General features: G+C 35.9%; 4 protein-coding genes across 5 annotated transcripts; 1 reads left to right on the top strand and 3 right to left on the bottom strand.

The window, feature by feature from the left end:
- The first annotated feature begins 2,588 nt into the window (after window positions 1–2,588).
- LOC110795243 (flavin-containing monooxygenase FMO GS-OX-like 5) lies at window positions 2,589–6,043 on the top strand. Its single transcript, XM_022000247.2, has 8 exons — window positions 2,589–2,982; window positions 3,287–3,550; window positions 3,637–3,707; window positions 4,156–4,308; window positions 4,435–4,517; window positions 4,630–4,765; window positions 4,872–5,045; window positions 5,501–6,043. The coding sequence occupies exons 1-8, from the start codon at window positions 2,655–2,657 to the stop codon at window positions 5,717–5,719; spliced, it is 1,428 nt and encodes a 475-aa protein (XP_021855939.1). The 5' UTR covers window positions 2,589–2,654; the 3' UTR covers window positions 5,720–6,043.
- Window positions 6,044–8,340: 2,297 nt separating this feature from the next.
- LOC110795270 (protein RGF1 INDUCIBLE TRANSCRIPTION FACTOR 1) lies at window positions 8,341–10,117 on the bottom strand. Of its 2 annotated transcripts, none has more exons than XM_022000277.2 (5): window positions 9,731–10,117; window positions 9,453–9,638; window positions 9,295–9,369; window positions 9,042–9,188; window positions 8,341–8,944 (listed from the first exon to the last, which is right to left on the bottom strand). In XM_022000277.2, the coding sequence occupies exons 1-5, from the start codon at window positions 9,731–9,733 to the stop codon at window positions 8,591–8,593; spliced, it is 765 nt and encodes a 254-aa protein (XP_021855969.1). In that variant the 5' UTR covers window positions 9,734–10,117; the 3' UTR covers window positions 8,341–8,590. The 2 variants fall into 2 exon arrangements, with proteins under 2 accessions (XP_021855969.1, XP_021855970.1); XM_022000278.2 differs by having other exon boundaries at window positions 9,453–9,635; window positions 9,731–10,112.
- A 1,702-nt stretch (window positions 10,118–11,819) lies between these two features.
- Window positions 11,820–12,521, bottom strand: LOC110795200 (bZIP transcription factor 53-like). The gene has a single exon (XM_022000184.2). The coding sequence runs from the start codon at window positions 12,326–12,328 to the stop codon at window positions 11,972–11,974; it is 357 nt and encodes a 118-aa protein (XP_021855876.1). The 5' UTR covers window positions 12,329–12,521; the 3' UTR covers window positions 11,820–11,971.
- Window positions 12,522–13,469: 948 nt separating this feature from the next.
- On the bottom strand, window positions 13,470–14,377 carry LOC110795269 (MLP-like protein 31). Its single transcript, NM_001426440.1, has 2 exons — window positions 14,110–14,377; window positions 13,470–13,978 (listed from the first exon to the last, which is right to left on the bottom strand). Exons 1-2 carry the CDS (start codon window positions 14,294–14,296, stop codon window positions 13,710–13,712), a joined length of 456 nt encoding a protein of 151 aa, NP_001413369.1. The 5' UTR covers window positions 14,297–14,377; the 3' UTR covers window positions 13,470–13,709.
- Between the last annotated feature and the right edge of the window lie 623 nt (window positions 14,378–15,000).

Below are 15,000 nucleotides of genomic sequence, written 5' to 3'. Positions count from 1 at the left end.
GCTGCACAGTGGTCATTTTATAATTTATAGTCGTACTTGTAACTTGTGGATTGCACCCACTAAATAATTGTACTTGTGAAAGATATAAGGCCAGCATTTGGCTACATATCTCAGAATCTTTTAAACTGAGGTATCTTTTTCACAAAAAATGGTGGGAGTACCATACCATTTTGTTTTACAGAAATTCAATCTGAACCTCAACAGAAGTCGGGGGATCGGTTTTGTATACTGTGAAATTTTGATAATTTTTACATATACCCGAGCAACTTATTTAGGTTATAAACTAAAAAAATTAATGAATAGTATGTCATATACGCTTGGTGTATGACAAAGAATCTCGTAAAATGTATACTTACGTTATCCCTAAAAAGTCAAAAGTAAGAAATATTCTTTCATCCTAAAGTGTACTCCCTCCATTCCTTTTTGTTCTTCCCGTTTCTATTTTAGGTGTTCCTATATGTTCTTCCCATTTCCTTTTATGGACATACCTTTTTACCATAAAATTCCCCACCATCCCTTATTTAATTCATTCAAATTTCCCTATTCACCCACCCAACCCCACTTTTATGATTTTTTATTACTTTATTAAAAATATCTTCTCTCTCATTCATTTCTTTATTACTTTCCTTTACTATTTTATTACTTTCTCTTACATTCAATCATTACTCTTACACCCAATCATTACAAGATTTCATTTTCTTAATTCCCACACCAATTCCCAAATGGTAAGAACATAAAGGAACAGAGGGAGTACAACTTAATTGAAAACAAAATATAGGAACATGCAATACAATTTAGAGAAAGTGGAGAGAGAGAATCACACAATTACAACCAATTTGGCGATTCTACTTTTATACTTCCTCCGTCTTTTAATACTCGCAACGTTTGGACTTTTGCCACTATTCATATAATCTACTTTGACTATTCGTAGTGTTTTTTATATAAGATAAAACATAATCATGTGGGATCTTGTTAGATTCGTCTCAATGTGTATTTTCAAAATATCAACTTTTTATAATTTTTGCATAAAGAGAATTTAAGATATAAACGATCAAAGTTGTGCATTGGCATGCGTGAAACTAACAAACGTTGCGAGTATTAAAAGACGGAGGAAGTATGAAGTAAGTCTACCCTCAAATAATCAACAATGATGCTCATTCAAAAAATGGCCTCATTAGTAATGAAAATACCATATAACCTAAAAAGGTTACTCCAATGATTACAAAATGGAGAATTGGTTTAATAATACTCCGAATATGAAATCTCATTTGCGCTTTTAAGTAGATCGAACAAACCTCGATCTCCTTATGATATCTAATTTATAGTGTATTACTCGATCAAACGTGTGTAAAAGATAGAGACGACAGTTATTCAAAGACTACAATCTGAGTTTTCGAAAGGAGCATGTTTTACGGTTAAGTGCTCCCTAGTCCCTAGTCAGTAGTCTCCCTATATAATTAAGAAGCTACGAAGTACAGTACTACATTGGGGTGTCCAAAGTTCAAACTCCAAAATAGATTACTATACTAATCACATTTTGGAGAACTATTGTGTATTGACAATAGTGTATTCAAGTATGGGAATTTGGAACTGGTGTTAATTAAACAATATCAGTTGGAATATTTGTTCCTTAATTAGTTTCATGCTACCAGTAGGTTCGAATCAAAGGGAGTTTCCCCATACACATTATTTTACATGAAAGAATTCAACTGGCAGGCCCACTAACAGAACTTCATGCCCGGCCTTGTGTATTAATATGTTATGCATTTGTGGGTCTATGGGCCGTAGTCCTTTACGCTGTGGCCATTTTAACCTAAGAGATACCTTTTGACTCTTTGAGTAAAGATGGCCGTGGGCGGGGGAGACCCAAGACCTGACCCGACCTGATTCGAAGAAAGCACAGCTCATCACGAGCACGAAGTCGTGGGACGTGGGTCGGGCCTGGGCAACATTCGTTTGGAAAAAGCACTACAACGTACGCTAAATTTAGTAAAATTAGGCTTAGGCATGACGACCTGACCTGACCCGACCCAACACCACAACCCGAACCTGAGCCCTATTTTGAACTTTTCAGCCCGGACTGGCATGGCATTATGCAGAGTGGGTCTGACCCGTTTTGGCCCACTGCCCGAAGCCTGGCCCGACCCATGACCATCTTTACCTTTGAGGTTTACAAGAATGCACCGCATATATTGCGTTTTTAATAATTTACAAGGTGGCCATGAGGTTTTCAATTTTTTTTTCCAAATGCCCACCTAAGCACACCTTGTGAATTGAAGTATTTAAAACATAAGGGTAATCGGTGTTTTTGGTGCAAATGAGCCACGGAGGGCTAAAATACAAAGTATTTGTTTTTCATAAAAACGGTTGAAATAAACAATACTAGGCTATTGACACTTATTGATTAGTTGACGTAACTTGTAATTTGAGACGATCTTTTATCAGAATTTATAATTTTCTCATGTAAGAAAACCAACTTTCCCCCTTTTGCTACATATTTTTTTGGATCCTTTTTTTTGGCCATGGCCCATGGATGTATGGAGAGATTTATTAATTTATTTATTACAACCACAAAAATAACAATAGTCCAATTGAGGAGCATAACATAACAAGAAACGGCCAATAATAAAATAATTAGTACAGAAAACTCCTTGATGAAATTAACCACTTATCCAATCCACCACGGCTCTCCAATCCCAATGACGCCAATCCAGTTGACACTCAAGAAAGTCGCCGTAGTAGGCGGTGGCGCAGCTGGCTTAGTGGTGGCGCGCGAGCTTCGAAGGGAAGGTCACAAGGTGGTAGTGTTCGAGCGTGGGGCCCAATCGGGTGGGACCTGGGTTTATTCGCCCGAGATAGAGTCTGACCCACTTGGACTCGACCCAACTCGGAAAATCGTCCATTCTAGTCTCTACAGCTCTCTACGCACTAATCTCCCTAGAGAAGTTATGGGCTTTGGTGATTTCCCCTTTGTTGCTTCTGGTAATTTTTCTTTATTGGATTTTTCTTTGGGATTAAATTTATGATTATTTCAAGCTTTCAATTATCATTTCTGTATGTTTAATTAATTGGGGCGATAAATTATTTCGAATGATATTTGTGAATTTGTGATTGTTGCTGAAGTACAATTTTGATCTGTGAAGCAATGACATCTCTCATTAGAGCATTGATCATACTAAAATTTCTGGAAAAGGTTTCCACAAACCAATTACAGCCTTAATGTGATGTGTGATTGAAATAATTTTAAACATATGGTTGATAGCTTTGAATCCTGGCATTCTCGCAGGAAAGACGGATAGAGATTCACGGAGGTTTCCTGGTCATGAGGAGGTGTTGAGATATCTAGAAGACTTCGCTAATGAGTTTGAATTACACGAGTTGATTCGTTACCAGACCGAGGTGAGTCATGTCGGGTTTGAGACACAAGGAAAGTGGAAGGTGAAATCAAGAAGGAATGCTGGAAATGATGGCAGTGAATTTGATGAAACTTATGATGCTGTTGTTGTTTGCAATGGACATTATACTGAACCACGGATTGCTGAAATTCCTGGTACTTTATCCTAAATTTTTAGTGTTGGTTCTTTTTTTGTTAGTGGTTTTCTCACCGTTACTTTTCATATGGCTTATATCTTGCAGGCATTGAACTTTGGCCAGGGAGGCAAATTCATAGCCACAATTATCGTATTTCTGAGCCTTATCAGGACCAAGTATGTGTAAATTGTGTTCTGTTTTATTTGGTTTTATTGTTCTCTTTGTACACTAAAAATCTAAAATGCATGGGGAGGTAGTGTTAATTTGTTAATGCATGTGAAGTCTTCTGTACTTGTTTGATGGAATGGCTTGCTGCATTCTTTGCAATGAACTCTTCCTTTTCCATGCTTTATAGAGTGATACTGTGATTGATCGAGTAGCTTAGCTGTTTGGCTGTTAGTTTTTCTTTTTTACTTGTTAATTTGATTGAAGGGAGTGAATCCTGGAATACAATTTAATCTGAGGATGCATTGGGTGTATGTGAGTCCTTGAGCACATTGTGATATCATCCCCACCCCCACCCCCAAATCAACAACCCAAAAAATGGGAACCAAAAACACCATGTGTTTTGATTTATTAGGATAATCCTGGTTTTGACAGAGTGGTACGTCTTGGTTCTACCAGGTTGTAGTCTTGATAGGGAGTTCTGCGAGTGCTGTCGATATATGCAGGGACCTTTCAAGATCTGCTAAAGAAGTCCATGTGGCATCTAGATCAAAACCAGAAGGAAGTTTCGGAAAGCAAGCTGGTTATGATAACTTGTGGCTCCATCCAATGGTAAAACCACTCACCTAGGGTAAGAAATAGGTGGCCATCATCAGAAAAGTTCGTTGATGGCATTGTTTGTCCCTGTTGGCGGGGATGAGATGATGGCTAGTTTTTCTAACATGAAAAATGTTGCAGATAGAAAGAGCCCATGAAGATGGTAGAGTCACATTTCAAGATGGGAATATGGTGCTTGCACAAGTCATTCTCCATTGCACAGGGTAATTAGGAACTCTCTAGAGTCTCGATTTCTATTATTTTTTTCTGTTGAAGCAGTGAGCTTCAGAAAATCAAATATACTTGGGTAGTAATTTATCTGCAACACAATTTCAGGTACAAGTATCATTTCCCTTTTCTTCACAATATTGCTGCTGTAGAAGTTGATGATAATCGTGTGGGACCACTGTACAAGCATGTATTTCCACCTGCATTAGCCCCAGGAATCTCCTTTGTTGGTCTCCCATGGAAGGTAAGATTTTCCTCGGTGCTATGCTCAGTCTCTCATGGGAGATCTTAGTTCTTCATCACTGGGAAGTTGTATATACTAAACAAGTTTTTCTCTAAATTGATGTCAGGTTGTCCCTTTTATCCTTTGCGAACTTCAAAGTAGGTGGATTGCAGGCACTTTATCAGGTCGAATATTACTTCCATCTGAAGAGAAGATGATGGAAGATATAGAAGCTTTCTACTCAAAATTGAATGCTGCAGGGGTTCCGAAGCGATATACTCATAACATCGGTGATCATCAGGTAAATATTACTCTTAAAGTGAATAATCGTGAGAAGGAATAGTGTTATGCTATAGTATTTGCAGCCCATTTGGTCACTTGTGAACTTTTCTTGATGTTTGTTAAACTACAAGTTGATTAATGGTCTGCAAGTAGGCTGGAAAACGTTTCTTTTGCCATCTTACTTGAGAGCCAGGTGCTTCTCATACTGCATGGTCTCTTATCCATTTTGTAGTTTGATTTTTATGTATCGAGTTAGTATGTGGCCTGGTACTCTTCTCCATTAGCTTTCATGCAAAACTCTTCTTGTTTTGGTCGCCATCACCTTCCCCCTACAGTTGAAGATTAATCAACTGCCAACAACTTATTCTTTTCATGATTTTGATGATGGATTTCTTCAATATGTAGAATCTCTTTCTCTGAAGGTACTGCATAATTCGACTGATTCTGTCTTTCTCTCTCTATCTCTCATTGCAGTTTGATTATGATGATTGGTTGGCTGCGGAGACTGGTAGCCCTCCCATTGAGGAATGGAGAAAGGGCATGTACCGTGCATGTAGTCTCCGCAGGAGAGCTCAACCAGAGACATATCGTGATGAATGGGATGATGATGACTGGATTTCGGTAGCATATCAAGATTTTAAGCAATACTTGTCTGCTGAAAGAAGTGCTGTAATTGCCTCTTCTGCACTTTGAGGTAAACTTACTTATCATTGATACAGGATTATTGGTGGTTTAGGTTACAATTGTCTACCCAATACGGAGAATTCAGAAGCGGACAATACACATAAGCCAGAACAAGAGGGGAGGATAATGGATATAATTAGTGTAAGTTGCTGCATATAATTAGAAGTTAAACTTTCCTTATTTATTTGTTGCATTCTCTTCAATATAGGGAGTTTGTGCTATCTTTTCATTACTGTAATTGGTAAAGAAGGGGCCCTTTGTTGAATGGGAAAATGCTATTCATGTTCAAACAAATGATTTGAATCACTGAGTTATATTGTGTTTCACCCAGTATGTCAATGTCATCACTATTTTGTATGCTTCTTGTCGCGATATTCACAAATGGTCATGCTTTTGACTATGAAGAAAAATGCTCCGAAAGCTTTAGAGTGTAAACAAAAGCTTCGCTGTATATTATTGTACTGGTATTCATTGACAATTACTTTTGCATTAAAATCGTATTTTTAATCAACTTATATTTTTTTTATCGAAGAGAGTATGATGAAAAATCATGTCGGGTAAGTTCATTGTTCATATTGAAATTTGTCCAACTACAAACAATTACAGAATTCTGAGGTAATATACTATTAGAGTACTGTAATACGGAGTATATTATTAGATTACTTTTCACATTTTGAATAATGGAGCTAGTAAAACAAACCAAATATGGAAAACAAATATTAATCTATAATTCTATATCCAGTCTTGAAGTTGATGGCATTATAAATCTGATTATTAAAGGGAGGTTTTAAGGGGCCCACTTTCAGATGTTGTGAGCCCACAAGGCCCACAATATGAGGTCCTAATGGGCCTTCTTTTGATGCCCAGTCCCTACCTGCCAAACCAGCTATTTTGCTGCAGAAATTGACCAATCAACAACAAGTTTCGTTCTTTTTTCTCTTCCTTGGTTCTTTTATCGGTGGGTTGGGACTTTGGGGAGTAAGGTTGTCGGCCTTTCACTTATTTTGCATAGGGATGTCAATGAGCTCGGTCAAAGCTCGGTCAAAGCTCGTTCAATAAATAAATAAACGAGTTTGAACAAAAATTTTAAGCTCGTTTAATAAATGATACTAGGTCGAACAGCCTAGTGTTCGGCTAGTTTAGGCTCGCGAACAACTCGTTCATGTTCGTTTCCAAGCTCGTTCGTGTTCGTTTATAAGCTTGTTTAAAAGCTTGTTCAAGCTCGTTTATATTAAATTTCTAAAAAATAATATGACAAATTTTTATTTATAAGTAAATATAAGTTGCAATTATTTTGTTAGATTTTGATTTTTAGGAGATTATAATTTATAAAATAGTATTAGTTAGTATACTATGCTAACTTTTTATTTGGGTATGGTTATGTTTTTATACTTTTTTAAAATAATATTTCATTTATTAATATGATCATTTAAAATAACATTAAGGCTTGTTTGTTAAAAGCTCGTTTATTAAGGCTCGTTTGTTAATAGCTCGGCTCGGCTCGAGCTTGAACTTAAACAAGCTACTCGTGAGCTAAGCTCGAACAACGAAAAACTTAAATGAGCCAAGCTCGAACATCCAAATACTCGGCTCAGCTCGACTCGAGCTCGAGCTCGGAAATTTCTTATCAAGCCTAGCTCGAACATCCAAATACTCGGCTCAGCTCGACTCGTTGACATCCCTAATTTTGCACTAAATTTTAATGCACATCAATTTTAAAAATATACACCATAATTTATGATTGAAAGTATAAAATTTTTGACTCTCTAAATATGTTAGATGGATTGACGGTTGACACCAAGTTTCTCATAAGTTAATTTATATAATAAGAAGATATCACAGATTTTTGGTAAGTCAATTCAGTTGCTCTGTTGATTTTGATGGAAATCTCTCTTTAGGAAAATGGTACTCCCTCCGTATTTTTTTAAGAGATACACTTGCCTTTTCCGGCCGTATTTATTTAAGAGATACACTTGCCATTTTTAGTAACTTATCAACCCCACCATCTAATTAAATAATACATCTAATATACCCTATCACCCACCATCCTATTAAACAAACATTTTCATAAACTCACCCCACCATCCACCCATCAAAATGACATGGTCCCCACATATTTAATTATTAAAATATCTATCCAACCCCACTTGCTTTATTATTTTATTTCATTCAATTATTCTTCTTAATACCCGTGCCCGGCCAAATGTATCTATTAAAAAAATACGGAGGGAGTAGTTGTGGCTTTGACAAAATGAATAAAGTGTCTAATGCTATAAGTCATGCACTAATCTAATCCATGTAAGAAATTATTATTAATAAACCGATTCATGATTTAAATCAGAAGAGTAGACATATTGAGAAAGACAACTTAAAACCGTGACACAAATAATGAAAGTGTCTTCCTTTTTACTTGACCCAAATATCACAAATGTTGAACCAAAGATGGAATCATAGGAAAACTAAAGAAAGAAAGAAAGAAATAAACAATTAATTATGCTAGACACAAACAATTAATGCAGTAACAAGATTAGTTGACATTAATTTATACTCCATAATAAAAGGTAAATTTAGTAGCTGAACCCCTAACAATCTACCACATTTCTATCCCTTGTGTCTTATAGAATATAGACTCGATAACTATACCAATTGGATTTAGGTTCCCTAATGAATCAAATTTACTTCATAGAGGTGCCAAATCAGTAACCTTTTTCAATCTCATTTACAAAATTAGGAAAGTAATAAAAATTTACTTCCCTCATCCTAAAAATAGTAAAAACTTTTTACTGAAAAACCAACCAATTACTTCACTCTTCATAAAATTCTTTTTGCTTTTCTTTTTCCTTTCTTTTTGGTGAGACTGTTCAGAAACTTTACTTTCTTTCAGCAGAGTGGAGACCGGTTCGGGACGCCTTTTTTTCTTCGGTTCATAGAATTATGATTGTGATCAGCCGGTTGAGGTGGTCGACACACAGAAGGCTGGTTCAAAGTCGGTCGAGGTGAACATGAAAGACTACTCCGCTTCTTCCTCACAATCTCTGTAGTCGCAGTACAAACCAGAGCGGTTCGAAGGTCACTGCTTGAAGTTGAACCGGATGAAGTGGGAATCGAACCGGGCGAGTCAAGGACCGAGTCAGGCGTAACAACTTGAAACTCGTCAATGTCGGAAAACCCCAACATTTTGTGATCTGAAACGTTGATTCTCAAGCTCCCTTGGGTTGCAATTATATGTTCCACCTTCATTCAATTATTATTCAAGCTCAGAATTAATAAATAAATCAATATCAAAATTCACAAATTAAAATAAAGAAGAAAGGAATGTAATCAGAAAAACCTTGCAAGAGAGACAGCAGAAAAGGAAAGGTTCTTGTAGACTACGATTGCAGGTGGAGCAGAAGTTTCCAGAAGTTGGGGTTCTGTATAATCGACTCATTGGTCTTTGCCTTAAAAATACCACTTTTGCACTGTTTGTTATGTATCCCTTTTTTGCCCAATTCAATTCAAACCCCAAAAACAAAATCAAATCAGACACATAATCAAAATTTGAATCAAAAAATTTCTGGGAATTGAAAATTGAAATGACTTACTTGAATACCAGAACAATCCATTAGTTTTTCAGCATCAGACAATTTAAGAACATCATTATACACATATCTTCTCGCCTGTAAAAAGAACAATTTAAAATGAAATTAAAAACAAAAAGGGAAAAAGGAGATGTTTTTTGAATTAAATTAATGGTAAAAACCTGAAGAAGGACGTGTTTGCGGTGGCGAAAGAGGCATTTAGGACAAACACTAGCACAGCAGTCGAAGCAGAAGAGGTTTTTCTCAGTTTTCTTATCAGAAATATCAGAGTGTACCGAACAGGGCTCAAAGAATTTCTCATGAAGCAGAGCATCCAACCATTTGGGAATTGGACGAAGACCAACCTGCTAATTTCGCAACATATTTCAAATTTTCTAATCAAAATTCAAATGGACATAAAAAAGAATGAATGAAATTGAAGAATTGAAGAAAAACCCACCATAATTTGATTACTTTTTTAAAATTTCAGTATAAGAATTACAGAGTAGTGAGGAGAGAGAAAGAAAGAGAAATGGAGGAAGGTAAAATTGGTGAATGTTGAGGGAATGTGTGTGTATGTATATTTGTGGGTGCGTAATCTGAAAAATCAGGAGAGTACGAAAGGCGATTGTCGTATTATTGGATGAAATTGTGTGGCTTTTTCTCTCTCATCGCTCTACTTCTGGTTTGGGTGTTGGTGCTGGGGTTTGGGGGGTATAGTACTATAGTACGATTGCTGCAGCTGGGCAGCTGGGAATCTGGGATGGGGATGAGGATGAGTAGGACAGATAAATGCCAATTTGGGTTTGCAAAGCGACCATTCTTTGGCGTTAAACATGATGACTCATCCTCCATAATTTTACCATAGTTATCTACTTGAGTTTGAGTGAGTGACTGAGGTAGTTTTGGCTCAGATTTACCAGATATTTATCCCAACTTTTCCAAAGTTTTTTCATCACTCTATTGGGTGTAAGTGTGTAACTGTGTAAGCTTTTTGTATTATCACATCTTCAATTTTCTTCAGCATTTCTATTTTTCTGTGCTCTTTTTTATGAGAAAATTTACCATATTTGGAGGCTTGGAGCCACACCTTTTTATTTTTTACTCCCTTACGTCCCTTAATACTCGACTCAGTTTGACATTTTACACTATTTATATAATTCACTTTGACTCTATTTTATTTATAGTATATGAAAACAAATGTTAGTATATATATTGTTGGCTTTATCTTAATATATATTTTTAAAATATTAATATTTTTATAAGTTTGTATAATATGTAGTTAAAGAAATTGGTGGTCAAATTTGTACATTGGCAAGCGTGTCCCGTCAAAACAGGTCGAGTATTAAGGGGCGAAGGTAAAGATAGTCGTTGGCCGGGCCGGGTCGAGGGCCTAACTGGGCCGGGCCCACGCCAGGCCCACGTTTTTTCGTGTCGTGTCGTGCCGGGCCGAAAAGTTAAAAAGGGCCCAGGCCCGGCCCAAGCCCACGGGATTTCGTGTCGTGCCGGGCCGGTACCCGGCCCATCGTGCCTAAAGCTAATTTTACTAAATTTAGCGTGCTTTGTCGTGTCGTGTCGGGTCGAGTCGTGCCGTGCCTTGTCGTGCTTTTTCCAAAAAAATTAAGGCCTAGGCCCGGCCCACGACTTCGTGCCCGTATCGGACCGTGCTTGTGCCGGACCGGGCTTTTTTTGTGCCGGGTCGAATCGGTTTTCGTGCCGACCCGGCCCACAACCATCTTTAGGCGGAGGGAGTATTTTTTTGGGTATGGTTGAAGTTGTTTTCCCCCCAAATGGTGTCCTCGTGTCGAAAAAGTAAGTGATCCTTAGTCGTATTATCAATATTCTTTGTGATTAGTTTCAATGCCCTTGTCCGAATTCTCATATGACATACTTTTACATTCCAATATTTCTGCAACACCGATGTACATATGAACCCTTTTGCTAATACTCCTATTTTTCTAATTAAGCTAGGTCTTTTTTTTTACAAGAACGGAGATAGTGATCTACCTCATCTTGTGTTTATTAATGTAGATAGTTAAGTTACCAAAATAAGTATGGGATGTTATGTATGAGCGTTTTAGTAATGAAACGAAGATATAAAGGGTCTTCATGACAATTTATCAAATCCTCAATTCGTATAGCCCCTTAAAAAATGGGCCTGTAACTGAGATCCTTAGGATTTGGTGCATTGAGCCATTGAGGCTGCTCAACAATTGGTTATGAACTTGTAATAACAAGGAATGTGTGAGGTTACGGGATCACAAATTCGAGTTTTAGTTCACCTAATGTCTAATTCTAAGTACACCCCTTTAAATTTTTGTGATCCCGACCTGGAATTACAATGGACCATCTTTAATTTTATCATATACTCAACAACATGGAATGGTAAACAACCATCTTTAATTATACGCAGTATATCTTTTTCTATCTATTCGATTATGGAACTCTTGAGCACTTCTGAATACTCTTTTGCAGCTCGATAAGTAGAATATATGGAGTACTAGTAGTAATTAACATACTATGCATACTACTTAAGAAATTAATAAAGAATATGATTAAAACAGAAACGTACATAAGATCTTGGCTTATAATAACAATAATAAGACACAAAAGCTATCGTTTTACTTGTAGAATTTCCTTAACAGTAAGTAATTAATTATAAAATAAACCTAAAAACACTAATACGGCCACCGAGTCTGAATTAAACTTGAGTAACCTCATTCATAATCTGAGCAATCAGACTCTCTGGAATATCAGCAATACCCTTAGCAATTTCACAAACATCATTCAGAAACTGATTACGCAAATTATAATTATAATTACCATAACCATAATTAGTATCAATGGAAATACCAGTAACTTCCTTGATAATCTGAATGATCGTCTCCTTAGATCGCAGTTTATCAGTCAATGCCATTACTTGAGCTTCAAGAGAAATCACCCTCTGTTCGAGTTGACCAATGTATTGTTGTTTCCTCATCCTTGATCGTCTAGCTGACTCTCTGTTTGATAGTATTCTCTTCTGCCTCGCATCGGCCTCCTGCTCCTGTGTTGTCATCTTATTAATTAATTACTCTACTTTTTGCTAGCTAGAACAAATAGGATGAATAAGGAATAAGTGGATGAGTTTTTAATGTATATTTTGGAGTAGTTCTTAGTAAGGTTCTGTAAAAGATTTGGATATATTACCAAAAATAATAATAGGATAGTTTTGTGGATATTGTTTTGATTTATAATTTTATTACTGTTAATTTGAAGATTGGGTTTCCTTTTCTTGGAGATAATTACGGAGTTTTATATATTTCTTACATATTTAATGCTTGGTATATTCTACAGTATCCAAATCCTCCGTCCCACTCTTGTGTCCCATTTCATGTACCACTTAATTTTATTGGTCCACATCATTAAATTATAACAGTTTTTTTTTTTATTATTTTAATTAAGAAATTGTAATGTAATGAGGTGGACCAATAGAATTAAGTGGTACATGGAATGAGACACAAGAGTGGGACGGAGGATTCGGACCCTATTCTACAAGATATTGTCCAAATAGTCTTTTAAGTTTTATACGGAGTAATAAGTAGGTAGATAAATTAAGCAGATTTTTGGATAGAGTTGTGCGGTTGGTGTCTCGTTGGAAATTATTACTCGAGCTTTTCTGAAATGCGAATGAGCCACAGTGACAATACAAATTATAAACGAAGAAGGGGAAATTAATCGGGCTTTTAAGTGTTAGTGAGTCACGTTTTAAAGCTTTCATTTAGTACTCCGTAACACTCAAGGAGTATTATACAAACTTACAAAGTTCGGAGTATTATTGTTATTACACAATTTTCATACACAAGCAAACACAATTTTAAGACATAACAACACTCAACGAGTAAATATAAAATTATTTACCCGTCAAAGAAACACACCAAGATAAAACCGTAGAAAGATTAACACACGTATTACGGAGACCAAGTGATTAAGAATTTTAATTTAATAATTTCCCTTTTAAAACTCATCGCATCATGCATTGAGATGATGGGCCTCAATATCTTTTGTAATTCCTACCAAAAAGTCCACGAGTTTAACTGGATAAGGCCCATAGCCGTCAAACTTTTCAAATTCTTTCCCATCTGTAATATGTGAATAAAAAGTCAACACATTTGAAACAAAATGATCATAATTAAGAAGACGAATAAGAGTTACTAATAGCCCGATAGTTTTACAATGACTAAGAGACGGGTAAAAGTTGTGATGAATGGATCGATCTTACACTACATAACATAACAAACACACTCCAAACGAAACATAAAATTACATTTTTCATATCTTAACAACATAAAATAAAACATATTACACACAAATTAAAGAGACACACCATTTCAAATATAGACACTACACATATGTTGGAGTATGAATTAAGAGACGAACAGTTTCCTTTTACAAGCTCATCATTCTTTGAGGTGATGGGCCTCAATATCTCTTGTCATTCCAACTATGAAGTCCATGAGTTTAACTGGGTAAGGCCCGTAGTCGTCAAACTTCTCAAATTCAACTGTCCACTTAACCGCAGTAATTTCACCTCTATCAACCACCTGAAGAGTTACCGTGAAACTTTTGTACTCTTTTAAAAGTGACCCTTCTATGATTTTGAATTTCACTAACTTGTTCTCCTCTTCTATTGCTTCAACTACCGCTTTGGCTGTACATCTTTCTCCATCTGCAATTATGTAAAAAAAACATATCTCATACGAAGTACATGTTAATGAGAAAATAATTTGATAAGTGAGATGAAATAACCCTACTAAACTGGTAGATTATATATAATTTGAAATGCCAAAAATCACATACCAACTGTGTAATGCCAAAAAACAACCGAGCCAGGCTTGCCAAATTCACCCTCATGCACTTCACAACTATGAACTTTGTCAGGGGTGATGTTGGAGACATGGTGAGGTTTGCTGCCAAATAATTCATGAAACACATCTCCAGATGACTTGATATCAACTTCAATTTCAATTTTCATTAATACGCCCATTTCTGAAAACCTAGAAAAATTCAATGAATTTCGTATGTGCAAGAAGAAACACAAATTGTTTTGATGAAGATATTGTTATAGGCTGCCCTATATATAAAAGTTATGGTGACCCCTATTTAATTTGTCTTCAATAATGGTGGGTGTTTTATTTCTTTCTACAACTATATGAACCTACCGAGATTTACAAGATCTAAAAAAGCAATTAAAAAACCTTTGGATTTTAGATTTGTGACGTCAAACAATGTAGGTCAAATTAATCAACAGTACTTAATTGCAATAGTTACTCACTAATCAAAAGATTTTCAATGAAATATATGTGTACATTAATAACTTGTAACCACCTAGCTACTGTCGTTGAAAAATTATCTAACATGATTCATGTGATTGTCTTCCTATCCATACACTTCAATTCTAAGATGACAATATAAATGATTAGCTGAATCACGTGGGGCGCTAATTATATGAGAACGAGGGGGTGATGAATGTGAATAATATGATAGAGATAAAAGCTCTTTAGAAGTCTAATGTTATATTAGAAAAACTAATACGATCAGAAGTGTAATGTACATAAAATATAAAACAGAGATGTACATATATAAAATATAAAACAGAGATACGACTTAATAACTACTCCATAATACATCAACATGCATGCATGCACACTATACTCCTAACAACATTTTTTACCCTTTTTATTTTGCACT

This window comes from Spinacia oleracea, chromosome 6 (genome assembly GCF_020520425.1).
Source record: "Spinacia oleracea cultivar Varoflay chromosome 6, BTI_SOV_V1, whole genome shotgun sequence".
Classification (NCBI taxonomy): Eukaryota; Viridiplantae; Streptophyta; class Magnoliopsida; order Caryophyllales; family Amaranthaceae; genus Spinacia; species Spinacia oleracea.
Note: the sequence above shows the minus strand (reverse complement) of the source record. Positions and strands in the feature narration are given on the sequence as shown.

Excerpts from the sequence above, each read along its gene's own strand:
- LOC110795243 (XM_022000247.2), top strand. The coding sequence starts at position 2,655 with ATGAAATTAACCACTTATCCAATCCACCACGGCTCTCCAATCCCAATG. Across the intron at positions 3,708-4,155 it reads CTGAGCCTTATCAGGACCAA|GTTGTAGTCTTGATAGGGAG; the intron begins GTATGTGTAAAT and ends TGGTTCTACCAG. Across the intron at positions 4,309-4,434 it reads ACTTGTGGCTCCATCCAATG|ATAGAAAGAGCCCATGAAGA; the intron begins GTAAAACCACTC and ends AAAATGTTGCAG.
- LOC110795270 (XM_022000277.2), bottom strand. Across the intron at positions 9,370-9,452 it reads GCAAACACGTCCTTCTTCAG|GCGAGAAGATATGTGTATAA; the intron begins GTTTTTACCATT and ends TTCTTTTTACAG. Across the intron at positions 8,945-9,041 it reads TCTGCTGTCTCTCTTGCAAG|GTGGAACATATAATTGCAAC; the intron begins GTTTTTCTGATT and ends AATTGAATGAAG.
- LOC110795200 (XM_022000184.2), bottom strand. The coding sequence starts at position 12,328 with ATGACAACACAGGAGCAGGAGGCCGATGCGAGGCAGAAGAGAATACTA.
- LOC110795269 (NM_001426440.1), bottom strand. The coding sequence starts at position 14,296 with ATGGGCGTATTAATGAAAATTGAAATTGAAGTTGATATCAAGTCATCT. Across the intron at positions 13,979-14,109 it reads TTTTTGGCATTACACAGTTG|ATGGAGAAAGATGTACAGCC; the intron begins GTATGTGATTTT and ends ACATAATTGCAG.